A 24,492-nucleotide genomic window follows, 5' to 3' on the forward strand; every position below is an offset into this window, starting at 1 on the left:
AAAAAATTGATTCTGTATGATTTATGTGCAATCTCCAAAGGCTTCAAAGGAGGTGATTAGAGGATGAGTAAAAAATTTAAATATGGGACACACTGAAACATGAAATGTTACAATTGCACTCCTAGTAATTCCTCCCACTCTGGATTTCTGGTCTGCTTACTTTTCTAATCCTGGTCTGTCAGTTGTCTCTCCCATGTGATCTTATGCATAAGCCCTTGTGGACTCAGGCCTTCATTCATTTAGATAAGGCTGTCACTTCAAGCTCCAACCCCTACATCAGCTCACCAAGCCCTTAGTACTTCTCAGGAACTGCCAGCAGAGGCGATTCTAATGTTTCTCTCTCCCTGGGGAAGGGAATTGCTTCTCTGGGGAACTCTTCCTTTCCAAACTCTGTCTCCTGAAACTAGGCCTAGATGCAAGGTCTCCTGAGAGACACTGGGCCTTAGTTGCCCATCTTACTTTGGCTGTTCCCTTCTTTCATTTACGATTTTCTGTTTGCATCTCCAAACTACTGGACTCCCCTTCTCCACTCATGGGGAGAAGTGGACAGTGTGAGAGTAAAACAGGAGAGTGACAGGGAGGGAAAAAACCTGCCCAGCTCCAGCTGGCTCAGTTTGTCATAGTGAAGTTTTCTAGCATCCGTGCATCCATTCTCCTGGTCTAAGTTGAGAGGCATCATGGGCAAAGTCTCTGCTGTTAAGGGCATCCTACTATGATCAGTGAATCTAAGACCTCATTTCTCCATTTGACCACTTGTTGCAAAGACTGATCTATCACCCTGAAACTTTGCTGTCAAATTCAGGTTCATAATTGTCTATTTACCTGTCCTTGGGATGTAAAACGGCTTCTCTAATACTGACCACCTTGTATGTTTGCATTTCACATTTCTATTGGTATTTTTGTTCTAGTCAGCCTCCTTTAGTTAAAAAATGCTCACTTAAATTATCTTGACCAGCGATTTATCCTAAAGAGGCTTATAGAATCTCATGGGAACTTAAGAACAGTATTATAATATGGTGGGCTTTATGGATCCTGGAGTAGGGAGATGGCAGGGAATCCCAGGCAGCTCTGAAAGTCCCCGTAGAGGACTATGTAGGCCTTCCTTCTGGGATAATATGATGGTTATATTGGAGTCAGACAGTCCTAGGTTCAAATCCTAGCATTGCTATTTAGTAGGTATATGATTTTGGCCAAATTCATTTCTCTTGGAAGAGACTCAGATTCTTCAGTATAATATAGGAGTAACTTTTGGGGCTCACTTTAGTAGGATTCTTGTGAGGCTTCACTGAGATAATATATGTGAATCATTTGCACGATACCTGACTTTTATATATTTGGTCTTGAAAAAAAAAAAAGGTTAACAGTTGGTCTTTATAATTAACATGACTTAATAAACTTGTATATTTCATCTTCTAGTTTCTGCTCTCTCATAAATTAACCATTTTCGCAATGTTGGAGAAATATAATTAAAAACACAATTTTTTCTCAACCCAGAAGTGCTCTCCACAAAGACAATAGAGAAGGAAAACGCTTTTCATTGCATAAGTGTTAAACCAGAATGTGATGTGTATCAATCACAGGTAAACACCAAGAGATCGCAGACAGAGAAGAATCTCACCTCTTTATACAGCCAAGCAGATATAACCCATTACATACATGTTTTCAGGTAATCAATAACTAGCCCTCAATTAAGAGAACCTGACAACGCTGTCACACATAGTTCATGTTAAGTTAACCTGGTAACTGAGGTGACCATCTGTGTTAGCTAACTGACTTTATCCGAAGGAAGAACAAACCTCTCATACCTTTGTGACAGGAGGCAGCTTTGCAACTTGGAGCAAGGTACCCACACACTAAAATTAAGCTCCCACCCTCCACAGGAACTGGGAAATAGGGGCACTAACTCCCTTGATGTTTATATTCCAAAGAGATGGCTTTCATATCCTTGAGAAAGCCATTCCTGAGTCATTAGGTAGACAAAATGCCAATCTAGTTTTCAAAAAAAAAATTATATTTCAAAGAGAAGAGAAAGACCTTCTAAAGTTTTTTCTAAAGTAGATGCTCAAAGGAAAAGGAGGAGAAAGAAATTGCTTCTTTTATTTTCAAAAAATTAAGCCTCTTATTTTAAATTTGTATTTGTCCTTACAATGACAGAATGACCTCTCTGGTCCCCTCTTACCCAGGACTTTCCTGAAATAACTATGGCACTAACCTGAAAATTCTTCAGTGAAAAGAATCTGATTGCTTCTTCCAGTTATTTGTACTGGTCAATGGCCAGCCTCTGCATTGGGTACTCTGAGGCAGACACCCATCTCTAATCTAATCCGTTAGGGCAAGAGCAGGGAAGAATCATATGGTAGAAAAAAATGGCCTTCAAAGTGGCTGTGGCTCCAGCAATGCTTACTTTTCTTTTCTTTTCTTTTCTTTTCTTTTCTTTTCTTTTCTTTTCTTTTCTTTTCTTTTCTTTCTTTCTTGCTTTCTTTCTTTCTTTCTTTCTTTCTTTTCTTTCTTTCTTTTCTCTTTCTTTCTCCTTTCTTCCTTTCCTTTCCTTCCTTTCCTTCCTTTCCTTTCCTTTCCTTTCCTTTCCTTTCCTTTCCTTTCCTTTCCTTTCTTTCCTCTTTTCTTTCCCTCTTTCTTTCTTCCTTCCTTCCTTCCTCCCTCCCTCTCCTTCCTTCCTTCCTTCCTTCCTTCCTTCCTTCCTTCCTTTCCTTTCTTTCTTTCTTTCTTTCTTTCTTTCTTTCTTTCTTTCTTTCTTTCTTTCTTTCTTCTTTTCTTTCCTTCCTCTTCTTTCCCTCAAATTTATTTATTCATGAGAGACACACAGAGGCAGAGTCATAGGCAGAGGGAGAAGCAGGCTCCCTGGAGGGAGCCCTATGCAGAACTTGACCCCAGGACCCTGGGATCACAACCTCAGTCAAAGGCAGACGCTCAACCCCTGAGCCAACCAGGTGCCCCTAGAGCAACCCTTTCAAAGTGGTTGTGAACTCTGCAGTCATTCCCAGATATCTGGTACTTCCTTCCCTTTAGCCTCAAATGCCTGAGGGAGTGCCTCTTGCTATCACCAGTGTTTCATGGGGGTATGACCTCTTAGTAGGCACTCAACAGATATTATTTGGTTGACAAATATATGAAATATGTTCTTAGAAGATGAGAATTTTGTTATGTATTCCTCCTGTGGAAAGCAGCCCTAGAGTATGATTGTTATTAAGTGGGAAATATACAATGTGGATTGCTAAAAATTCAGAAAATGGCGTTATGAAAGGAAAACATTCAAAACAAGCCAACTCAAATGTTTCCATATAAATGATTATCTATTCTCTTTATAAAAGCAATCTTTAATTATTTTAAAATTTGTCTCTTTAATACGTTAGTTGGGGAAAGGGAAAAATACTTTAGTGGCCAAAATAAAGGATTTAGAATATGGAACAAATACATTTTAATTAAATCACTTCATTTCTGGTAAAACTAGATTGAATCAGTTATCTAAGCTCTCGAGATTTTGTTTGGTCCAGTACAGAAATAGTGCAAATATTTCTTCTAGGAAACAAGGCAAATAAAAAGGTCTTAAGACTTTTCTATGGAGATCACCAAACTGACAGATTCTCTAACTCGCTCCCATTTTCCATCTAATCTTATCTCTGAAATTATCCAAAGTAGAAAAGAACATCGTGGAAACCTGCAATGTTTAGTTAATAAATGAGGCAGTGAGCTCAGAGCTCTACTCTTGCATGGTTCCAAATGAACTGTTGCCTCTGGAACCAACAGCTATCAGGAGATGCTTTAGACTCCAAGGAGTTTGGGTGAGAGGAAGGAGTTGAATAAGTGGAAATTGGTTCTCATAATTGGAGAAACATGAAGAGCATGTCTGGCCAATGATGGGTAGTAACAGGATCCTTTATATGAAGAACAACACAATAAAGACTATTTCTGTGGGGAAATTGGTCATTCTTGAGTTCCAGTTTGCTGGCATCTGTATACAGAGTATCCTTCAGGGGAGTCAGTCCATTAGAACTTTAGAAAAAGTATGTATAATAAAGCAAGACTCTGGTGAAGAAAATAAATTATTTTAAGTTGATTATGCCAATGTTGTTGTGATCACGAATTTTATGGTTGAGCCTTTCTATTGGAATGTGGGAGAGAACACACACCTTTGGTTTTATGACAAATCTCTAGAAAATTACATTGTTATGTTTTATTCTACACAGGCTTATTGAGCAAATGGAAATTTACTCCACGTCTTTGGGTAACGAGTCAGTGGTGGAACCTAATGTGGCAGTACAGTCTGTGGCTTTCTCTTCAGAAGGCACTGAGCAGTCTAAAAATGTTCGCTTCTCTGTGAAGAAAGGTGAGCGGTGTGTCTCATGTACTTAAAATAGCAGACAGCATTCTGCTATCAACCATGAATAATGCCCTGTCTATGAAAAATGTAGATTTTAAAAATTCTTCTTTTTTCCTTCTCACAGGAACTAGTGATTCTCTCACTTCTGGTTCCACAGTTGTGGAGACAAACGTGGACGCACTTAATCCAGACATAGAGACTGAGCTTCAAATCTTGCTCCAAACCTCAAAAAGTAGGTCTCAAACTTTGTGACATTAAAAAATACATTCAAATTGGGGGTTCCTGGGTGCCTCAGTTTGTAAGTATCTGACTTCAGCTCAGGTCATGATCTCAGGGTCCTGGGATTGAGCTCCAGCATCCAGGTCCCTACTCAGCAGGGAGTCTGCTTGTCCCTCTGTCCACTCATGCACACACACAGGCTTTTTCTCTCTCTCAAATAAATCAATAAAATCTTTTTTAAAGTACACTCAAATTTATGGAATTAGTATTTTAAAATCCACTGAGCAAAGAATAATATTTACTTTGTTTCATACTGCATAATTTGCATTTGAGTACATTTGAGCTCTGACAAATTATGGTAATCTCAACTCTGCTATTCTAGATGACGGAGAGGATTTCTTTCCTTTTTTTCCTTTTCAAAAATCTTTGGAGCAGAATTGAAATGCTCTGGTCATGGACACGAGTAGGTTTTCTAAGAAAAATCTAGCTAATGCAGGTCAGTTTTACACTTAAAATATATTAAAAATACTCAGTCATAAACTTTGCCCATATTTACTGATGGCATGGCACTCGTAGACTCAGATTCATCCTATGGACCTGCCTTGGGATATTTTATGTAATTGGCACAGTCATCATCTTGTAGCAACAGATTTTAGTTATCTCCACTAATATAGTGCTCACCTTGGGCTTCCTATCATCTTGCATATGGTCCTTCAGAAAATTTTATGTCTAACATGAAATCTTTGTACTTTTCAAAGCCTAAAAAATGGTTATTTTGACAATAATAGTAAGCAAAGCAAGCACACATATTTATTCTATCCCCAAATAAAAAATCCAATGTGGGGTGCCTGGGTGGCTCAGTTGGTTAAACTTCAGAAGCTTGATGTCACCAACTCAGGTCATGATCTCAGGGTTGTGAGAGCAAGCCCCACATCATCTCTGTGCTGGCTGGAGCCTGCTTAAGATTCTCTTCCTCTTCCTCAGCCCTTCCTTCACCTAAAAAAGCCTAAAACTTAAAAAGCAACCCAATGCCAGAAAGTACATATTTTAGAGTTCATAATAGCACTGATAAAGAAGGAGGTCATGATCTGGCATGTTGTGGAATTTTGCTTCCATTTGCTTTGGCTACATGCTTTGTGAAACTGGAGATTAAATCTAAGTCTTTTATGCTCTTTTCTGTGCTTTCCTTTTAATTTAAAAATATCTCATGCATATAGAAAAGTATGGAAAATAATGCATGCAGCACCCATGTACCCACCAGCAAGGTCAACTGATGTCAAATTTTGCTATGTTTGCCTCAGACCTCTTTAAAAAGGAAGATGTTGCTGTACCTGAAGTCCTGTGCCCTATCTTTTCCCATCCCTCCCCCCAGAACTTATATCTTTCTTTAGTTGGTGTGTTTCATTTTTATGGTTGTCTTTAAACTTTTGCTACATATTTATATATCCATAATAAAATATTCTATTTTGTGGGTTTTAAATATTTACCCAGGTGGTATTTTGTTGTATGGAACTCACTTTTTTTTAAACTAAACATCTCTTTTGGGAGATTTATTTAGATGTTATCAAGCTTATGAACTTTTGTCTATGTGATAAATATGTTAAAAATACTGTTATGTTCCTTTTATTATTTAAAATTTTTTTAACATTTTATTTATTTATTCATGAGAGACACAGAGAGAGGCAGAGACATAGGCAGAGAGAGAAGCAGGCTCCATGCAGGGAGCCCAATGTGGGACTCAATCCCGGGTCTCCAGGATCACACCCTGGGCTGAAGGCAGAAGCTCAGCCTCTGAGCCATCCAGGCATCCCACATACTCCTTTTTTAAAATTTAAATTTAATTATCCAACATATGGTACATACTTAGTTTCAGATGCAGTGTTCAATAATTTATCAGTTGTCTATGACACCCAGTGCTCATCACATCACATGCCCTCCTTAATGCCCATCACCCAGTTACCCCATCCCCACATCCACTTCCCCTTCAGTAACCCTCAGTTTGTTTCCTATAGTTAAGAGTCTCATGGTTTTTTCCCTCTCTGATGACTTCCTATTCAGCATTCCCTCCCTTCACCTATGATCCTCTGTGCTGTTTCCTATATTCCATATATGAATGAAGCTATATGATAATTTGTCTTTCTCTGATCGAGTTATTTCACTCAGCAAAATACCCTCCAGTTCCATCCATGTTGATATAAATGGCAAGTATTCCTTTTGCAGCTTGGATATTCAATGATACGTTAGAATTTCTTCTTCCTTTTCATGTCTTTATTAAACATTCTGATTTTGTACTCTGCGACTTGCCTATTCAAATACTATGATCATTTCTCTATTGGATTGTAAGTCTTTTCCTTATTGGCCATGTACTCTCCACACTATGTACTCTGGACACTAATTATTTGTTGGTTATAAAGTTGCAAATATCTTTCCTCCAGTCTGTAGCTTTATTTTGCTTGGCTTTTGAGGTCTTTTGTCATACCAAATTTTTAATTTATAGGGTAATCCAATATATCAGTATTTTCCTTTATAATTGGTACTTTTTAAAAGAAATACTTCTCTGTGTTAAATTCACTACAATAGTTCTTATTTTTCTCCTGCATGTTTTTAGTGTTTGTGTATGCATTTAGGTCTTCAGTGAATGTAGAATTTATATGTTTGGTGAAAGATAGGGATCTAACTTCTTATTCCATATAAATTATCAGTCTTTTCAAATGGGCTAAAACACACTGTTAAAAGACAAGGACATAGGACTGAAAGGGACAAATTTTATATGATTTTTAGAAACCAAACCCCAGAATTATCTGTATTTTAATTCCCTTTTCCCCTAAAAAGACATAATTGACATATATAAACAAAAATTGTTGGAAATATAGGGACATATTGACACACCATTCTGATAGGGAAAGATTTTAATGCAACTATACCAGAAATTAAAGATCATGTAGACAAAAATAATTAATAAGCTTGACATTTATATACATTTGAGTGTGTGTGTGATAATAAATCTGCTTATAGACAGAAAAGAGATAATAAAAATTCTTTTCACATACCCATCAAGTGCTTCACAAACTGACCATTTGTTGCTGACCACATGGTCATTTTCTATTGATCACATAGAAAAGCTTATCACATAGAAAGCATTTATAAAATAAAAGTTATGTAAGACATAGTTCCTGACCATGATACAATAAAACTAGAAATGTACCGCAAGGGATCCCTGGGTGGCGCAGCGGTTTAGCGCCTGCCTTTGGCCCAGGGCGCGATCCTGGAATCACGCGTCGGGCTCCCTGCATGGAGCCTGCTTCTCCCTCTGCCTCTCTCTCTCTCTCTCTGTGACTATCATGAATAAATAAATAAAATCTTAAAAAAAATAAATGTACCACAAAAGAATGGCCAAGATTTTATCCAATTAGAAATTTTTAAAAAATTGTTAGAAAGGAAATTAAAGTGTACATTACAAAGTATTTAGAAATTAATGAGAATGAGAATACCACATGTCAACATCTATGGGATGTGCACAAAAAATTATTTAAATTCTTTCTTACATTAAAGTCACAATGATAGTCTCCTGTATTTTGTTCTGCCTGCTTTTAGTGTTTAGAGTAAATTATTTAAATGATTTAAAGTAAAATGTATGTGCTTTAATAAATTTATTAGAAAATAAATGATATTGTCAAAAATGAACTGAGCATTCAACTAAAGAAGCATAAAAATAAAATAAATGTAAAGAAACTAAAAAGAAGGAATTAATAGGAGTGCCTGAGTGGTTCAGTTGGTTAAACATCTGCCTTCAGTTTGGGTCATGATCTCAGGTCCTGGGATCAAGCCCCACATTGGGCTTTCTGCTCAGCCATCAGTTGCTTCTCCTTCTCCCTCTCTCTCTGTGATATCTCTTGTTCTCACTCTCTCTCAAATAAATAAAATCCTTTTAAAAAGAGAAGGAATTAATAAATGTAATGGGGAAACTTAATAAAAATAGAAGTTAACAGGGCAGCCCAGGTGGCTCAGCAGTTTAGCACCGCCTTCAGCCCAGGGCGTGATCCTGGAGACCCAGGGTCGAGTCCCACGTCAGGCTCCCTGCATGTAGCCTGCTTCTCCCTCTGCCTGTGTCTCTGCCTCTCTCTCTCTCTCTCTCTCTCTCTCTCTCTCTGTCTCTCATGAATAAATAAAATATAAAAAAAATAGAAGTTAACAAATGCTAGACTTGATCAACAAAATGAACATCGACTCCATGAAAAGACTTATAAAATAGGCAAGATTCTAACAAATTTTATCAAGAAAAGGGAAAGAGAGAAAGAATATAAATAAGCATCAAGAAGGTATATCTATAAATATGGAGATTAAAAAATTTATAATGGTGAATAGAATTTCATTCTAATAAATCTGAATATCTAGATAAAAGTGATTGTTTTCTAGTAAGTGACCAAAATACTTTAAGAATGAGAAGAGGGATAAGCAGGGACTTTCATTTTTTTACTTATATATATCTATGGATTTGACTTTATTTATTTATTTATTATTTATTTATTTATTTATTTATTTATTTATTTATTTAAAAGATTTATGTATTTATTTGAGAGGGCATGCTCTCACACATGCATAAGCAGGGGGAGGGACAGAGGAAGAGGGAGAGAGAGAATCTCAAGCAGACTCTCCACTGAGCACAGAATCTGACATGGGGTTCTGTTTCATGACCCTGAGACCATGACCTGAGCCAAAGTCAAGAGTCTGATTCTTAACCAACTGAGCTACCTGGGCACCCCTGGATTTGGCTTTTCCATCAAGCATGTCATTCCTTTATATATATATATAAACATATAAAACATATATGTATATATATAACAATAATGAAAAGAAGTCTTACTGCAATTTTAGGGTTAACTTTGTCATCCAACGTTCAGAAGGAACAACTTGGCAAGGCCAATGTGCCATGAAAAAGCTCCCTAAAGCAATGTCTTTATGTCTAGGTAGAGGATAGAACATGGCTGGCTGTGGAGGATGTTTTAGGGCCTGTCAGGCTCTTGTCTGCCTATCTCTCCAATCACACTAAATAGGCTTGCCTCACTGCTACTGTTTTAGTTTTCTTGGTATCATATGTAGAGTTTAGAAAATTAATTCAGTTAAAATATATAATTATTATAATTGCTTCTGCCTTAAATATGGCCATCAGTTGTATAAAGTGTTAGGGGCATTCCTCAGGTCGTTCTGTTTGACAATTGCAATGGCCAGCCTCCATGCAAAACCTTCTACTATGGCCATGCTTTTCTAGGAAATCTGAGGAGCAACTGACCACTTTTTTCCAATGTCCTGAAGAAATATGTCACAATAGCCTTCCAGTCTTGGGAAAACCCTGTGATCATCATGAAGTAGCAGAGACCAACAATTCAAGAGACGATGGAGAGTATCTGGCTCCACGGAAGCAATCCCTGACATGATGTGAACTCCTAACTCTGTGACTGAATAGACTGGTTTCTGCTCCGTCCCTTTTAAGAGGAAACAGGTCTCACAGAGCACTTTCCTAGGCACTGCTGTCTTGATATCCACTCATTGCTGTTTCTTGTCTGATGTCTTATCAGTGGATGAAGCAGCCCTGGGCTACCTGAATGTCTTCACTCTGTTTCCCTGCATAGGAAGCAAGATGTTTATTTTATACATGAGATCCTTATAATACCCCAAATTTTTGTTCCCATTTAGAAGGTAAGGAATCTGGACCTCAGGAAAAAAAAAGTAATGTAAACGGAATGGCCAGGCACAGGTTACATATGTTAATTACATATTGCAATTAAGTAAAGATTCAGCTAGCAAACCATTTTTACTGTACTGTACTCAAATATTAAGCAGCCATGCAGTTAAACGATGACATGGGACTTTCTTTGTTCTTTGCCCTAGGATTCTTTTGTTGATTTTAGTGTTTTTTTCTTCTTTTTTCTCAGGTGACACAAAGTCATGTGGCTTTGTAGTGTATCAAAAGAACAAACTTTTCCAATCAAAAACTTTTAAAACTAAATCAGATTTTAGTCAAAAAATTATCTCAAGCAAAACCGATAAAAATGGAGATCAGGGAACTTCTGTTAACATCGTCTTTAATCCAAGGGTGAGTTTTTCCACCAACAAATAAAATTCAGGCCACTTTTGATTACAAAGCAGGGTTGGTTGGGAAAAGAAATCCACAGGAAAACTCTTTATTTTTAAAAAGCTTTTATTTAGTTCCAGTTAGTTAACATACAGTGTAATATTAGTTTTAGGTGTACAATATATTAATTTCACAGAAAAACTCTTTAAAAGAATCTTTGAAGATATTCATTTAAACATTCCACTTTTTTTGTCAGACTAGCTAAATGCAAAATGAGCTAATTTGAATTTTATATTCTTTTTCTCCCTCTCTAATCTATAACAAAGATGTTGTACTTGGTACATACCTAATAGATTTCTCATATGCTTATCTTATTTGATTTTTTTCTACCTGAGTAGGCATTTTTAAATAATTGGCTGCAATTGTCTTTTCTATTTATAGTATGACTCAAAAGAATTCCAGCTCTATTCCTATGCCTGTGTCTACTGGAGTTTTTCAAAAAAGGATTGGGACACGAATGGATGTCACAAAATTAGGGCCACTGATGGATTATTGTACTGCCACTGCAACCATACTACTAATTTTGCCGTATTAATGGTAAGGATGTACATAGTAATCTCTTTCCAGATGAGAATTTTCCTTATACATAATTCTGGAATTGTGGTAATTGGAGATAACTTTGGGGCTTAGTGTGTGTGGATACTCAACCTAGACTAAATGGATAAACAGGGAATGGAGTGATAAGACTATAAAAAGGAGGTCCTGGGAAAAGCAAGTAAATAGAGCTTTTTGCAGTATGGTCTCAGGGTGGATGAGGTCGGCACTGCATATTGAATAATGAGAAGGGAGCCCGTGTGCAAAAGAGGAGCTCACAGACTATCTAACTAACTCACATGTTGTGAAACTTGAAGTTGTTATAGCCAGAGGTGAGGCTGTATGGCTGTGTGCTGGGGATGGGCGCAGTACATACTTAACTATGGGTGGGCAGATTTTTTTTATTATTTTTAAAAAATATTTTCTTTACTTATTCATGAGAGACACACATGAAGACACACATGAAGAGGGCGATGCAGGCTCCCTGCAGGGAGCCTGATGTGAGACTCAATCCCAGGACACAGGGATCACGACCTGAGCCAAAGGCAGATGCTCAACTATTGAGCCACCCAGGTGCCCCTGGATGGACAGTATAAATCATTTACCCAAAGCTTTTTCCATTGGGATAATCTAAGTTGCTAAGTTTGTGCTAGAAGATAAAAGAGGAAAAGCTCTCGAATTCATCCAGTTTGTCCCATAGTTCCTTTATGTATTCCTTGTATCTTAAAAATGTTTTCTATGAGCATAGTTGACACCCAATGTTACATTAGTTTCAAGGGTACAACATAGTTATTTGGCAAGTTTCTAGATTGTGCTGTGTTCACCACAGTGTAGCTGCCATCTGTCACCCTACTGCTATTACAGTATCACTGACTGTATTGCTTATGCTGTGCCTTTTAATTCTGTGACTTATTATTCCTGGAAGCCTATATTTCCCATCCCCCTTCACACATTTTGCCCATCGCCCACACCTCTTGCATCTGGCAACCATCAGTTTGTTCTCTGTATTTCTACATCTGATTATGATTTTGTTTATTCATTTGTGTTTTTTTGTTAGATTTCACATGAGTTAGATCATATGGTATCTGTCTTTCTCTGTGTGACTTATTTCCCTTAGCATAATGCCCTCTGAGTCCATCCATGTTGCTGCAAATGGCACAAGCTCATCTTTTTAATAGCTTCATAATCTGTCCTACGTGTACACCACAACTTCGTTATGCATTCGTCTGTCGATGTAGTCCTTATATCTTTTTTTAGATGGGGAGGGGCAAAGGGACAGTGAGAGAGAGGATCTTAAGTAGGCTCCACCCCCAGTGTGGATCTCACCACCCTGAGATCATGACCTGAGCCGAAATCAAGAGTCGGATGCCTAACTGACAAAGCCACCCAGGTGTCCCTCCTTATATCTTTTAACTTCAAAGCTACCCTGCACAAACAACTGGTAACACTTAGCTCTGGTGTGCAGTTATAAGTGTACCTCTGAAAGTTCTTGGGCTGACTCTTCTAGGAGAGGGACTTCTGCTTATTCTATTTCCAGAAACCTATTATCCTGGTAAAACCAAAAGTGTTACTTTTTAGGCTTGATGGAATGTTTTCATATGCAGTGGAATGGAGGGGTGTAATACCTTACACTTATTAATATCATGAAGCTTCCTGAGAAAAGCAGGTGTTTTCATTTCCCAGTGTGATGGAGCCATGTTTGGGAAGCCAGTGGAGATCCGAACATACTGGTACCGCATAGAATATCGAATTATAGAACCTTGTTTTGTTTGGTTTGATTTTGTTTTGTTTTGAGAGGGAGACGGGGTAGGGAAGGGCAGAAGGAGAGGGACAGAGAGAATCTTAAGCAGGAACAGGCTCCATTCCCAGTGTGGAGCCTGACACAGGGCTTGATCTCACAACCCTGAGGTCATGAGTTGAGCCAAAATCAAAAGTTGGACACTTAACCGACTGAGCCACCCAGGTGCCCCAATATAGAACCACGTTTTATAAACTTTTTTTGAGATGACTATAGTTTTTTTATTAATTGAATGATTGAATGATTTTATGTCATCTACTTCCTTTTCTTTAATGCACTAGATTTAACTTTCTTTTAGTATCACTTTTTTTGTTTACATTCTACTTAGTTAACAGTGAGATATTGGTTTCAGGAGTAGAATTTAGTGACTCATCACTTACGTATAATAGCCAGTGCTCATCACAACAAGTGTCCTCCTTAATACCCATCACCCATTGAGCCCAAAGCTGCCAGCTCCCCTCCATCAACCCTCAGTTTGTTCTCTGTAGTTAAGAGTCTCTTATGGTTTGCCTCCCTCTCTTTTTCACGTCCCCTGTTTTCATCTGTTTTGTTTCTTAAATCCACTAATGAGTGAAATCATATGGTATTTGTGTTTCTGTGACTGAGTTCTGTTGCTTAGCATAATACACTCTCGCTCTATCCATGTCATTACAAATGGCAAGATCTTATTCTTTTTGATGGCTGAGTAATATTCCTGTGTGTGTGTGTTTGTGTGTGTGTGTGTGTGTGTGTCCCATTTCTTCTTTATGGACATTTGGGCTCTTTCCATAATTTGGCTATTGTTGATAATGCTGCTACAGATATCAGGATTAGTGTACCCATTTGAGTCAGTAAGTTTGTATCCTTTGAGTGAATACCCAGTAGTGCAATTGCTAGATGGTCGGGTAGCTCTATTTTTAACTTTCTGAGAAACCTCTATACTGTTCTCCAGAGTGGCTGCACCAGTTTGTATTCTCACCAACAGTGCAAGAGGGTTCCTCTTTCTCTACTTCCTCACCAACACCTCCTTTCTTGTGTTGTTAATTTTAGCCATCCTGACAACTACGAGGTTACAGTTTTCTTATTTTAAGAATCAAACCTTTCTTATTTTAATTGATTTTATCTTCTAGCATATTACAGAGAGATCTGCTTTCTTTTTTAATATTTTATTTATTAATTTGACAGAGAGAGTGAGCACGAGCTGGGGGCAGGGCAGAGGGAGAAGCAGACACCCTGCTAAGTGGGGATCCCAACGTGGGGCTCAATCCTAGAACCCTGGGATCATGACCTGAGGCAAAGGCAAATGTTTAACTGACGGAGCCAGCAGCTGCTCCGAGAGATTTACTTTCTTAATTAGAAAACTGTAAAGATAAAGTTTTAACTTTTTTGAGTATCTTTAAGATCATTAGTATCAGGGATCCCTGGGTGGCGCAGCGGTTTAGCGCCTGCCTTTGGCCCAGGGCGCGATCCTGGAGACCCGGGATCAAATCCCACGTCGGGCTCCCGGTGCATGGAGCCTGCTTCTCCCTCTGCCTATGTCTCTGCCTCTCTCACTGTGTGCCTATCATAAAAAAAAAAAGATCATTAGTATTATTCACTAGCTATGTAAAGCCTAGTTGTTATATATGTATACATATATGTTATATATATTATATATGTTATATATATATTAAATGATACAGACTACATTGTCATAGTTATTTTTCTTCTTCCCTCTTTCCTTCTTTTCTTTCTTTTCTTCTTTCTTCTCATTAATGTCTGAGTCTGCCTCAGTGCCTACCACTCACACCTGTAATTAGTTTGGGGTTGCCAAATTTTTTAAAAGTCTGATTAGGATTGTATGTAAAGTAGGGGCAGATAGGCTCTAAGTGAATAGATGATTTCTAATCTGACAATCTATGTATGTTCTATGATTCTTTGGTATTTCCTCAGTATACTGTACACAGGAAATAATGTGAAATCTTTGTTTTTAAAAATGGAATTTGTTTTTATTTTTGTTTTCTTCCTATAAGCAAATACATACTTATTGCATAAGGTATGAATGTTTATCAGTTGAACAGAAATACACTAATATGGAAAAATATTTATGACATCTTGAATTAAAATAGCAATTCAAATTAAAATATGTTAACAAACTGCTATATATTTGTACAAGAGACATAGATAATATTTGTAGGCATTTAAAAAAAGATCATCTTTGGAGAAGAGGTAGGATTTCAAGAGATAGGATAGTATGTGTAGCTGGCAGTTAAAAGAAATCTATAGGTTTTTAAATTTTTAAATATTTATTTATTTATTTTTAAAGGTTTTATTTATTCTTGAGAGAGAGAGAGAGAGAGAGATGCAGAGGCACAGGCAGAGGGAGAAGCAGGCTCCACGCAGGGAGCCCGATGTGGGACTCGATCCCAGGTCTCCAGGATCACGCCCTGGGCCGAAGGCAGGTGCTAAACCTCTGAGCCACCCAGGATGCCCTATAGGTTTTTTCTTTTAATACTTCCATATTACTTTCATGCTATATAAATATTACTTTCTAATTTTTTAAATTATTAAAATAAAGACAGGCAAAAATTGTACGTATCCTACTCACCCAGGGACCACCATTCCTACCTCTCCAGATTTCTAATAGCACATACTCGCATGGAATATACTAGGAATATATACTAAAATACTGGCATAGATATAGATATGTTAGACAAAGACTAGACCTCTTTTTTAAAAAAAGTTTACAGGATCATATGAACATCTTTCCAAGTCCAAAAAATATTTCTGCAACTTTATTTTTAGTGTACTAGCTTAGGTATGCAGATTTCTTCTTAGATTATAATTACACATAAAAATAATATAAGGGATAAATGAAGTAACTTTAGTCAATTTAGATCTACTGAGGAGGGCACTTGATGGGATGAGCACTGGGTGTTATATGTTGGCAAATTGAATTTAAATTAAAAAATGATAAATAAATAAAAATTAAAAAAAAAAAAAAAAAGGGATCCCTGGGTGGCGCAGCGGTTTGGTGCCTGCCTTTGGCCCAGGGCACGATCCTGGAGACCCAGGATCGAATCCCACATCGGGCTCCCAGTGCATGGATCCTGCTTCTCCCTCTGCCTATGTCTCTGCCTCTCTCTCTCTGTGACTATCATAAATAAATAAATAAAAATAAAAAAAATAAATTAAAAAATGTATGGATAAAGAAGCTGTGGTCTATGTATACAATGGAATATTCCTCAGCCATTAGAAACAACAAATACCCACCATTTGCTTCAACGTGGATGGAACTGGAGGGTATTATGCTGAGTGAAATGAGTCAATCGCAGAAGGACAAACATTATATGTTCTCATTCATTTGGGGAATATAAATAATAGTGAAAGGGAATATAAGGGAAGGGAGAAGAGATGGGTGGGAAATATCAGAAATGGAGACAGAACATGAAGACTCCTAACTCTGGGAAACAAACTAGCGGTGGTGGAAGGGGAGGAGGGCGGGGGTGGGGGTGACTGGGTGATGGGCACTGAGGGGGGCACTTGACGGGATGAGCACTGGGTGTTTTTCTGTATGTTGGCAAATTGAACACGAATAAAAAATAAATTTTTTATTAAAAAATAAAAGTTTTATTGCATGCAAAAAAAATAAATAAATTTAAAAATGTAAAAAAAAATTTGGATCTAATCTAATCCAAACAACTTTGATTTTAAACATCGAGGAAAATCATTGTTCTCAACATTATACTTCATATAAACTACTCAGAGATAAGGAATTTATTTCCTTTTAAAACATAACAGTTTTATAAGAAGATATATCTAGAAATTTTCTGATTATTTTGACACATGTAACTTCTTATGATGTTGACTTTCATAGACATTTCAGGAATGGTTATTTAAAAATATAAATCTTAATTTATTTTCCAGAGTTTTGAAAAGAAATACAAATATCCTGAATCACTAAACATATTATCCAGCGTTGGATGTGCGCTGTCCATTACTGGTCTGGCTCTCACAATTGTATTTCAGATTGTCACCAGGTAAGAAGGGAAGTAAGCTCTTCTTATGAGAGAAATTGCTCTCCTGATATTATTTCCTCTGCACATATTCTCATCAGAATACAGTTCTTGGAACTAAAAGGGAAATCAGAGTTAGTTCAACAAATTCATTTTATAGAAGAGGATACTCAGTTCTGGAGAAGCTAGGAAATACATACAAATAACTATATAATTAAAATTGTGGTAAGTGCCTTGCAGAAAAATTGTATACCGTGTAATTACAAGCTTGTCATGTAAAACTAGTATGGTCCCATTGCTCATTAATGCTATAGTTTCCCTTGTGTTGAACAGAACCGTATCTACCAATTTGCGTTGGTAAAAGAACAAAACATTGCTAAACAGCGAGTTTTTGAAAATTAAACTAGTTTACAATATATATTTAGTTTTCAAGTGGTAAAAGTTCCTAAAAGTTTTTGAATTCTATAGTTTAAAAAATCTAATTTAAAAAATTACGTATAAACATACATTTCTTTCCACCTTGACCTCCTCACTAAAGGTCCAATTTTGTATAGCACTTGTGTTTTTTTATATGCTATATTTTTAATAATCTGTAAATATAAGCTTGTTATTCGTTAGTTCACTTGTGTGCTGTTTTCCCCATCACCATGAAAATTGATGAGGACAGTGACCTTCTCTGATTTTTTTGTTGTTGTTGTTATTGTTTGTTTTGATCACTGTATCCCCAGGACTGAGCACAGTACCTGGCCCATAGTAGAAGGATACCTGTGGAGTAAGTGAGTTTATTGTACATTCCTACCTGGTTCTCCTCTTAAACTCAAGATGTCTCAAGATGAACTCATCTTTTCTTCAGAATTGTTCCTGCCTACTAAATTCCCTCATAAATGTTTTTTTCAGATGTACAAATTCAGAATTTTTTATTTTAAAAGCATTGCTGTTTAAAAATCCTTCCTGGAGTTTTAAAAATTTTTTAAATAAAAAAAATATTTAAAAAATGAAAAGCCACAGAATAGTTGAGAGAACACTGAACAATCATATACCCTTTACCTAGATTCATTAATTATTAATATTTTGCTTTATATCTTTTTTCTATTTTTTGCTCTGAAATTTTCAAAGTTGTAGGCGTCATGTCTCAGTTCTTCAAGTATTCCCTGAGAACAGGGACATTCTCCTCTGTGGTGTAATACCATCATCCTCACTCAGGAAATTCAACTCAAGCAGTTTACTATTAATATACTATTACTGTGTTAATATATAACCCATATTAAAATTTCTCTAATTGTCCCAGTAATGTTCATTATAGCTGGGTGGTTTTTTTCTCCAATTCATTCAGTTGTCATGTCTCTTGAGTCTCATTTAGCCTAAAATAATTCCTCTGCTTTTTTGTTTGTTTTGGTCTTTTAGGACATTAAATCTTTTGAGATGTTCAGGTCAGTTATGTTGTAGAAGATAGAATATTCTACAGCTTAGGATTTGTCTGTCATATTCCATAGGATTAGATACAGATTAACTATTTTTGATGAGAATACTAAATGATTAAGTCTTTCTCAGTGTGGTAGAGCATGAAGCATGTAGTGTCAGTTTGTCTCATTATTGATCCCTTGGTTACAGTGGTGTCTACTGGATTTCTACACCCTAAGGGCTCATGTTCTTTCCCTTTGTAAGTAACAGGTGATCTATAGGATGCTATTATGTTCCCCAAGTTTTACTCAGTGGTTTTGGTGTCCACCGATGATCCTTACTGGAATATATTACTACATTGGTGGTTGAAAATGATGATTTTCTTACCTGTTATTATTTTTACATTTAGTTACTGTATTCCTTTGTAAAGAAGTGTACTCTACACTGAAACCAAAGGGAATCGCTTCATGTTGTTTTGGTATATCCCCATCAGCACTTTCTTATTTTAGGTACAGCAAGACGACCCAGGCAAATTTTTTACTTTCTCTGCCTCATACTTAGAATGAGCCATTTTTTTCAAAGAGCCAGAATTCCTTTTGATTCTTCTTTACTTATCACTCTTCATGAGTCTCTTGCCATTCACTTAAGGTTTTTATACTGAGTGCTTAAAAACTAATACTTTTATACTGAGTTTTTATACTGAGTGCACCATGTGCAGACTGAATATAAAACTATGAACGAGACAAGTAAGCTCCATCTCTCATGGTATTTACATTCTTGGAGGAAGAGAGATGTTATACAGATATATACGGGATTAAGTATATAATTACAAATAGTGATAAGTGCCTTGAAGGAGAATTCCATGCCATGTAATTATATGTCTGTCATAGGAGAGGAAATGACTCTTATATTTGTCCTTTATTATTTAAAAATAATTTATTTTTTAATTTTTAAAAAATATTTTATCTATTTATTCACGAGAGACAGACGGAGAGAGAGAGGCAGAGACACAGGCAGAGGGAGAAGCAGGCTCCATGCAGGGAGACTGATGTGGGACTCGATGTGGGTCTCAAGGATCACACCTTGGGCTGAAGGCAGTGCTAAGCGGCTGAGCCACCCAGGCTGCCCCATGTCCTTTCGTTTATATTTCTATCATAGTCACTCTTCAACAATTATTTGATCCGATGTGAATAAGTTGCAGTAGCTGCATAACTAGTTTCTTTGCCTAAAATTTCACTCCTTCCAGTTGGACTTCTTTTTTTCCATTTTCTATCAATATGTTTCTTAGCACAGTTTCACTGCCATAAATGTCACTAAAAACTCATCAGGAAGCAAAAACCAAAATTTAAAAAATGGCATTGATTTTTAAATTGGGTATCAAATAGTTTTCTTTGTTCATGGACAGGATCCCACATAATTATATATAATTTATATATAAAGTGTAGAAGTTATAACAAATTATATATAATTTAAGTATAAAATATGTTATATAATATATAAATTATAAAGTATATTATATGTAAAATAAAATAATATCAATGCACAGAAGGTAGTAGAAGAGCCAGACTACTTGAAAATAGCCCATTCTCCCTGTATAAGTTATGTTTGAAATTGGAAAAAAATCAGAAACTAACTTTATTTTTATATAAAAGGATTCCTTTGAGTACTTTTTTGCAGTTCTGTTCATTAAAACTTTCAAAGACTGATTGAAATTTTGAATTATCCAGAAAATCTCAAATAAAACATCAAGAGAATGAACAGAGTTCTGTATAAATATATGGTTTTTATACATTAAATACATGCTTTTTGTGCACCTTCCCAAAAACTGAGAAGATTCATGATAGAATGTTATAAAATCATAAAGGATATGTAATTGGCAAACAGAGTTATTCATCAGATTCTAGGACATTAAAAATGGGTACTTAAAGACATTAGAATTTTAAGCACAGTAATACATTTAGGGAAATAATTATTCCAAGGAGCCTCATAGTCTGAAAATGCTGTAAAGGCTTAGATGGTGCTGAATAGAGATTCTATAACTTTAATTAATATAAGACTACATGATGTGGTATACTGACAATTGTAACATGTCATTAGAGGGGACTTAAGGATCTATCTACCTCTACCCACTAAGGAAAACAATACAGGCACAGTAAAGAGATATGAAACCTCCCATGTGAGATCAACCTTAGTTAGGGCAACCTTGAATTTTCTGCCAATCTGAAAATACACAGGTGGGCCACCAGAGAACACAGACGTGAATATCAATGCACACACACACACACACACACACACACACACACTTTCTCTCTCTTTCTTGCACTGACTTCTAAAGACTACTGGTAAACAGTGCCAGCTTGAAGACAAAGTGAGAGGATGCTCTTCTTTTCTAGCAAAGATCTTAGGTAGAAATGAAAAGAAAAAAAAAACTCAAAAGTTTTAAAGAGTACTTGGTTCTACATCCAGAAATTACATCTTCAAATGAAGGAACAGTGTTAAAGCATGTTTTATATTAAAAGGCTTATTCAGGGATCCCTGGGTGGTGCAGCGGTTTGGCGCCTGCCTTTGGCCCAGGGTGCGGTCCTGGAGACCCGGGATCGAATCCCACGTCGGGCTCCCGGTGCATGGAGCCTGCTTCTCCCTCTGCCTGTGTCTCTGCCTCTCTCTCTCTCTCTCACTGTGTGCCTATCATAAATAAATAAAAGTTTAAAAAAATTTAAAAAAAAATAAATAAATAAAAGGCTTATTCAGAACATCTTGACCATTTGACTGTCATCAAGTATTTCCTAACGTATGCTCCTTGGGACACTAGTCCTTGATGGAAAAAGGGTTATGAAATGTCTTACAGAAAAGACACATGTGAGGTTTTGTTGAGCGTAAGCCTTTCAAAGAGATAGTAATCAGCAGTCTGCTTAAAATATCTTTAGTAGCAGCAATAGGCCATGAAATAAATTTTAAATATTTTTACTTAATTTAAAATTGTTTATGGGAACCTTACTCTTTAAATGTAATGTAAACTAAATATTATACCATTTTGTTTTAAATGCATAATAGCAGTTTAAAATTATATTTGGCCTTATTGTTTTAAAATCCATACTTGATTTTTTAAATATAAAATACTTTTTAAAATGCAAGCAACTTTTTCTCTACCTTTGAACATGGATTCATCTATGAACGTGCAATAATTTCCTATTTTGAAATTTTTAAAAATCCATTTAGAGCCTTTCTATAGATAGCCTTTGTATATCCTTGCAGATCTAGAGTAGAACCTTTTATCTACTGTGGTAGAAGAAACTACCCTACAAGTTGGTGGCTTAAAACATTACTTTATTATCTCTAACAATCCTGTGTCTTGACTGGGGCTTGCTGTATGAGTCTCCTATTGGTCTCTCTTAGGGTCTCCTGTGAGGCTGCAGTCAGATGGTGGGTGGAGTTGGACTCATCGGGGCTCATCTGGGATGCTGGGATAGCTGGGTCTTTCTCCCTCTCCATATAATCCCAGAGCATTCCTATGTGGTTTCTTCAGCAGGTTAGCTAGACCAAGGGGAAAGCTTATTATGATTTTCATAAGCAGAGTGTCTTTATGGGATCCTTCTCCATAAAAAAAGATTTGAAAACTGTTTTCCAACTGTATTGGTATTAAGGTATTAATCTTATATGCTCATATTTGTTTTTTGACCTCTGAAAGTTCATTCTTGTCCCTTCTGGTTTTAAAAGGAGTTAAAACTTTGCTGGGGACTGTAAAAGTATCATTGGCAAAAGGACTACTTTATCTGCTGAGTAAGTTGGCCCTAGCTGTCAGGCCTTCTGGTGCATTTCATTAGATAGATCAAGTCACAGGCTGGCCCTGGGAGGACACTACACAGGGTATAGGTACCAGAAAGTTGCATTCAAGGCAGGGGTCCTCTCTGAAGAATAGTTGTCACCTTTGATTACAACACAATTTTTTTATTATTATTACAACACAATTTTAAGAGGGGACATATCAAACTGTTTTCTCTAACTTACTTTCTTCTGGTATACTTGGGAAGGGAGATTTACTAGCTGGCCCACTGGGCTATGAGCTGGATTTACATTGGATAATAATGTTTCTTTGTTCACTTACAATTTCACTAGAGTTTATTTTGTTTAATTATATTTAATTTGTTTTCAGGAACATCAGAAAAACTTCAGTAACCTGGGTGTTGGTCAGTCTTTGCATCTCAATGTTGATTTTTAACCTCCTCTTTGTGTTTGGAATCGAAAACTCCAATAAGAACTTAAAAAAAGATGGTAATAACACCATTCAGGTGGACCCTGATGCTAATGAAATGCTCACGCAAGATATTTATGACGTCCGGAATCCCACGTGCACTGTGGTTGCTGCCTTGCTGCACTATTTCCTTTTGGTGACGTTTACCTGGACTGGACTGAGTGCTGCACAGCTCTATTTCCTTCTCATTAGGACCATGAAGCCTCTTCCTCAATATTTCATTCTGTTCATCTCTTTAATCGGATGGGGTAAGTGTTTGCCTTTTCACTTAGAAATTTAATTTTGTTGAAGTAACTTAATTTCAACAAATACCTATTGAAGACCTGAGGGTGCAAGGCCTTGCAGGGAAATGGAAATCCAGCAGTCACTGGAATGTACCTTCTGTCTGGTTGCTCACACTCCTGGGAAGGAGACAGACATGATCAGTCACAAGTCACGTCCTGAGCCAAGCTCAAGATGTTAATTTTCTTTAACATCTCTACTAGTTTAATTTGAAATTTAGACCACGTGTGACTAACTTCCTCACTACCTTAAAAGAAATGTTTTGAGAAAATCAGAGTGACTAAGAAAAATAATTTGAAAAATTTATCAGGTTCCAGCAAAGAATTACATGAGTGATACCTAATTTAAAATTTATTCAAGTGAAGGAGGATTTAGGTTGTTTTCCCCCTCTTTTTTAAAAATTTTTTAAAATTTTACTTATTTATTCATGAGAGACACAGAGAGAGAGAGACAGGCAGAGACACAGGCAGAGGGAGAAATAGGCTCCATGCAGGGAGCCCAATGGGGGACTCGATCCCGGGTCTCCAGGATCAGGCCCTGGACAGAAGTTGTCGCTAAACCGCTGAGCCACCGGGGCTGCCCTCTTTTTTTAAATTTAAATTCAATTTGCCAACATATAGTAAGTACATCATTAGTTTCAGATGTAGTTTCCAATAATTCATCAGGTGCATATAACACCCAGTGCTCATCACAAGAATGGAAATTGTGATAAGAGTTACAAAGAAATCAGAAATGTAGAAGATTAGTATGCAGAACCAACAATACGAGAGAGGCAAACCGTTACCAAAAAATTATGTCATCCATTGACCTATATCTGTAGATCATTTAGGACATTGTCTACAGTGGAAAGAACAATACAGTCTTGAAAAAGGTTAGAAGTAGAATTCATTCATGTTCTTTTATAATTAATTCCAGTCTTGGGTAAATTATTCATTCAATGCCTCTCTTTTACCACATAGGAGTCCCGGCTGTAGTGGTGGCTATGACACTGGGAATTATTTTTTCTCAGAATGGTTCACAGTGGGAATTAAACTACAGACAAGAGGAAATGTGAGTTAATATTTTTCAAAAATGTCCATTTATTTGATAGAAGAATGTAGTTGTTCAGTGATATTGTGTCCAAGTGTCACTGTACATATGCATCTCACTTTATAAGTATCATTATAAGTGGGTATTTCAAATTCTCAAAGAATGCATTATATTTTAAATACAGTGATTTGAAAGCTTCCTGTGATAAATCCTTTTGTAAGGCAAGTAATTACTTTCTAAATTTATAATTATACTGTGTTAGATTTGTCTTCTTTTATTAGGCCTGAAAATCATAGGACATAATGTGTGTGATCCTTAGTAACCCTTTATCTTAATTTTCTTAACTAGGAAATGGGAATAACAATGATCATAATACCCACTCTGAGGTCATGGTGAGGAGTCAAGAAAGTGTGAAGACGTTTCATAACTTGAACAGCACTATCCATGCTTATGACCGGTTTTAAGTTGATAGGATTAAAATGAGTATTTTGTGATGGTTTATCACACATAAAAAATGCTCCCTGAGATTAT

The 24,492-nt window shown here is 36.6% G+C and overlaps 1 protein-coding gene across 2 annotated transcripts in view; it reads left to right on the plus strand.

Moving 5' to 3' along the window:
* The window catches only part of ADGRG7 (adhesion G protein-coupled receptor G7), a 66,860-nt gene that overhangs the window by 28,773 nt on the left and 13,595 nt on the right, over positions 1 to 24,492 (plus strand). For both annotated transcript variants that reach the window (XM_025416379.2, XM_035709992.2), the window contains 7 exons: positions 4,206 to 4,345; positions 4,464 to 4,571; positions 10,492 to 10,652; positions 11,073 to 11,228; positions 16,909 to 17,021; positions 22,552 to 22,898; positions 23,892 to 23,982. In XM_025416379.2, coding sequence (XP_025272164.1) covers positions 4,206 to 4,345; positions 4,464 to 4,571; positions 10,492 to 10,652; positions 11,073 to 11,228; positions 16,909 to 17,021; positions 22,552 to 22,898; positions 23,892 to 23,982 — 1,116 coding nt within the window. The remainder of the gene's footprint in view (positions 1 to 4,205; positions 4,346 to 4,463; positions 4,572 to 10,491; positions 10,653 to 11,072; positions 11,229 to 16,908; positions 17,022 to 22,551; positions 22,899 to 23,891; positions 23,983 to 24,492) is intronic.

This window comes from Canis lupus, chromosome 33 (assembly GCF_003254725.2).
Source record: "Canis lupus dingo isolate Sandy chromosome 33, ASM325472v2, whole genome shotgun sequence".
Lineage (NCBI taxonomy): Eukaryota > Metazoa > Chordata > Mammalia > Carnivora > Canidae > Canis > Canis lupus.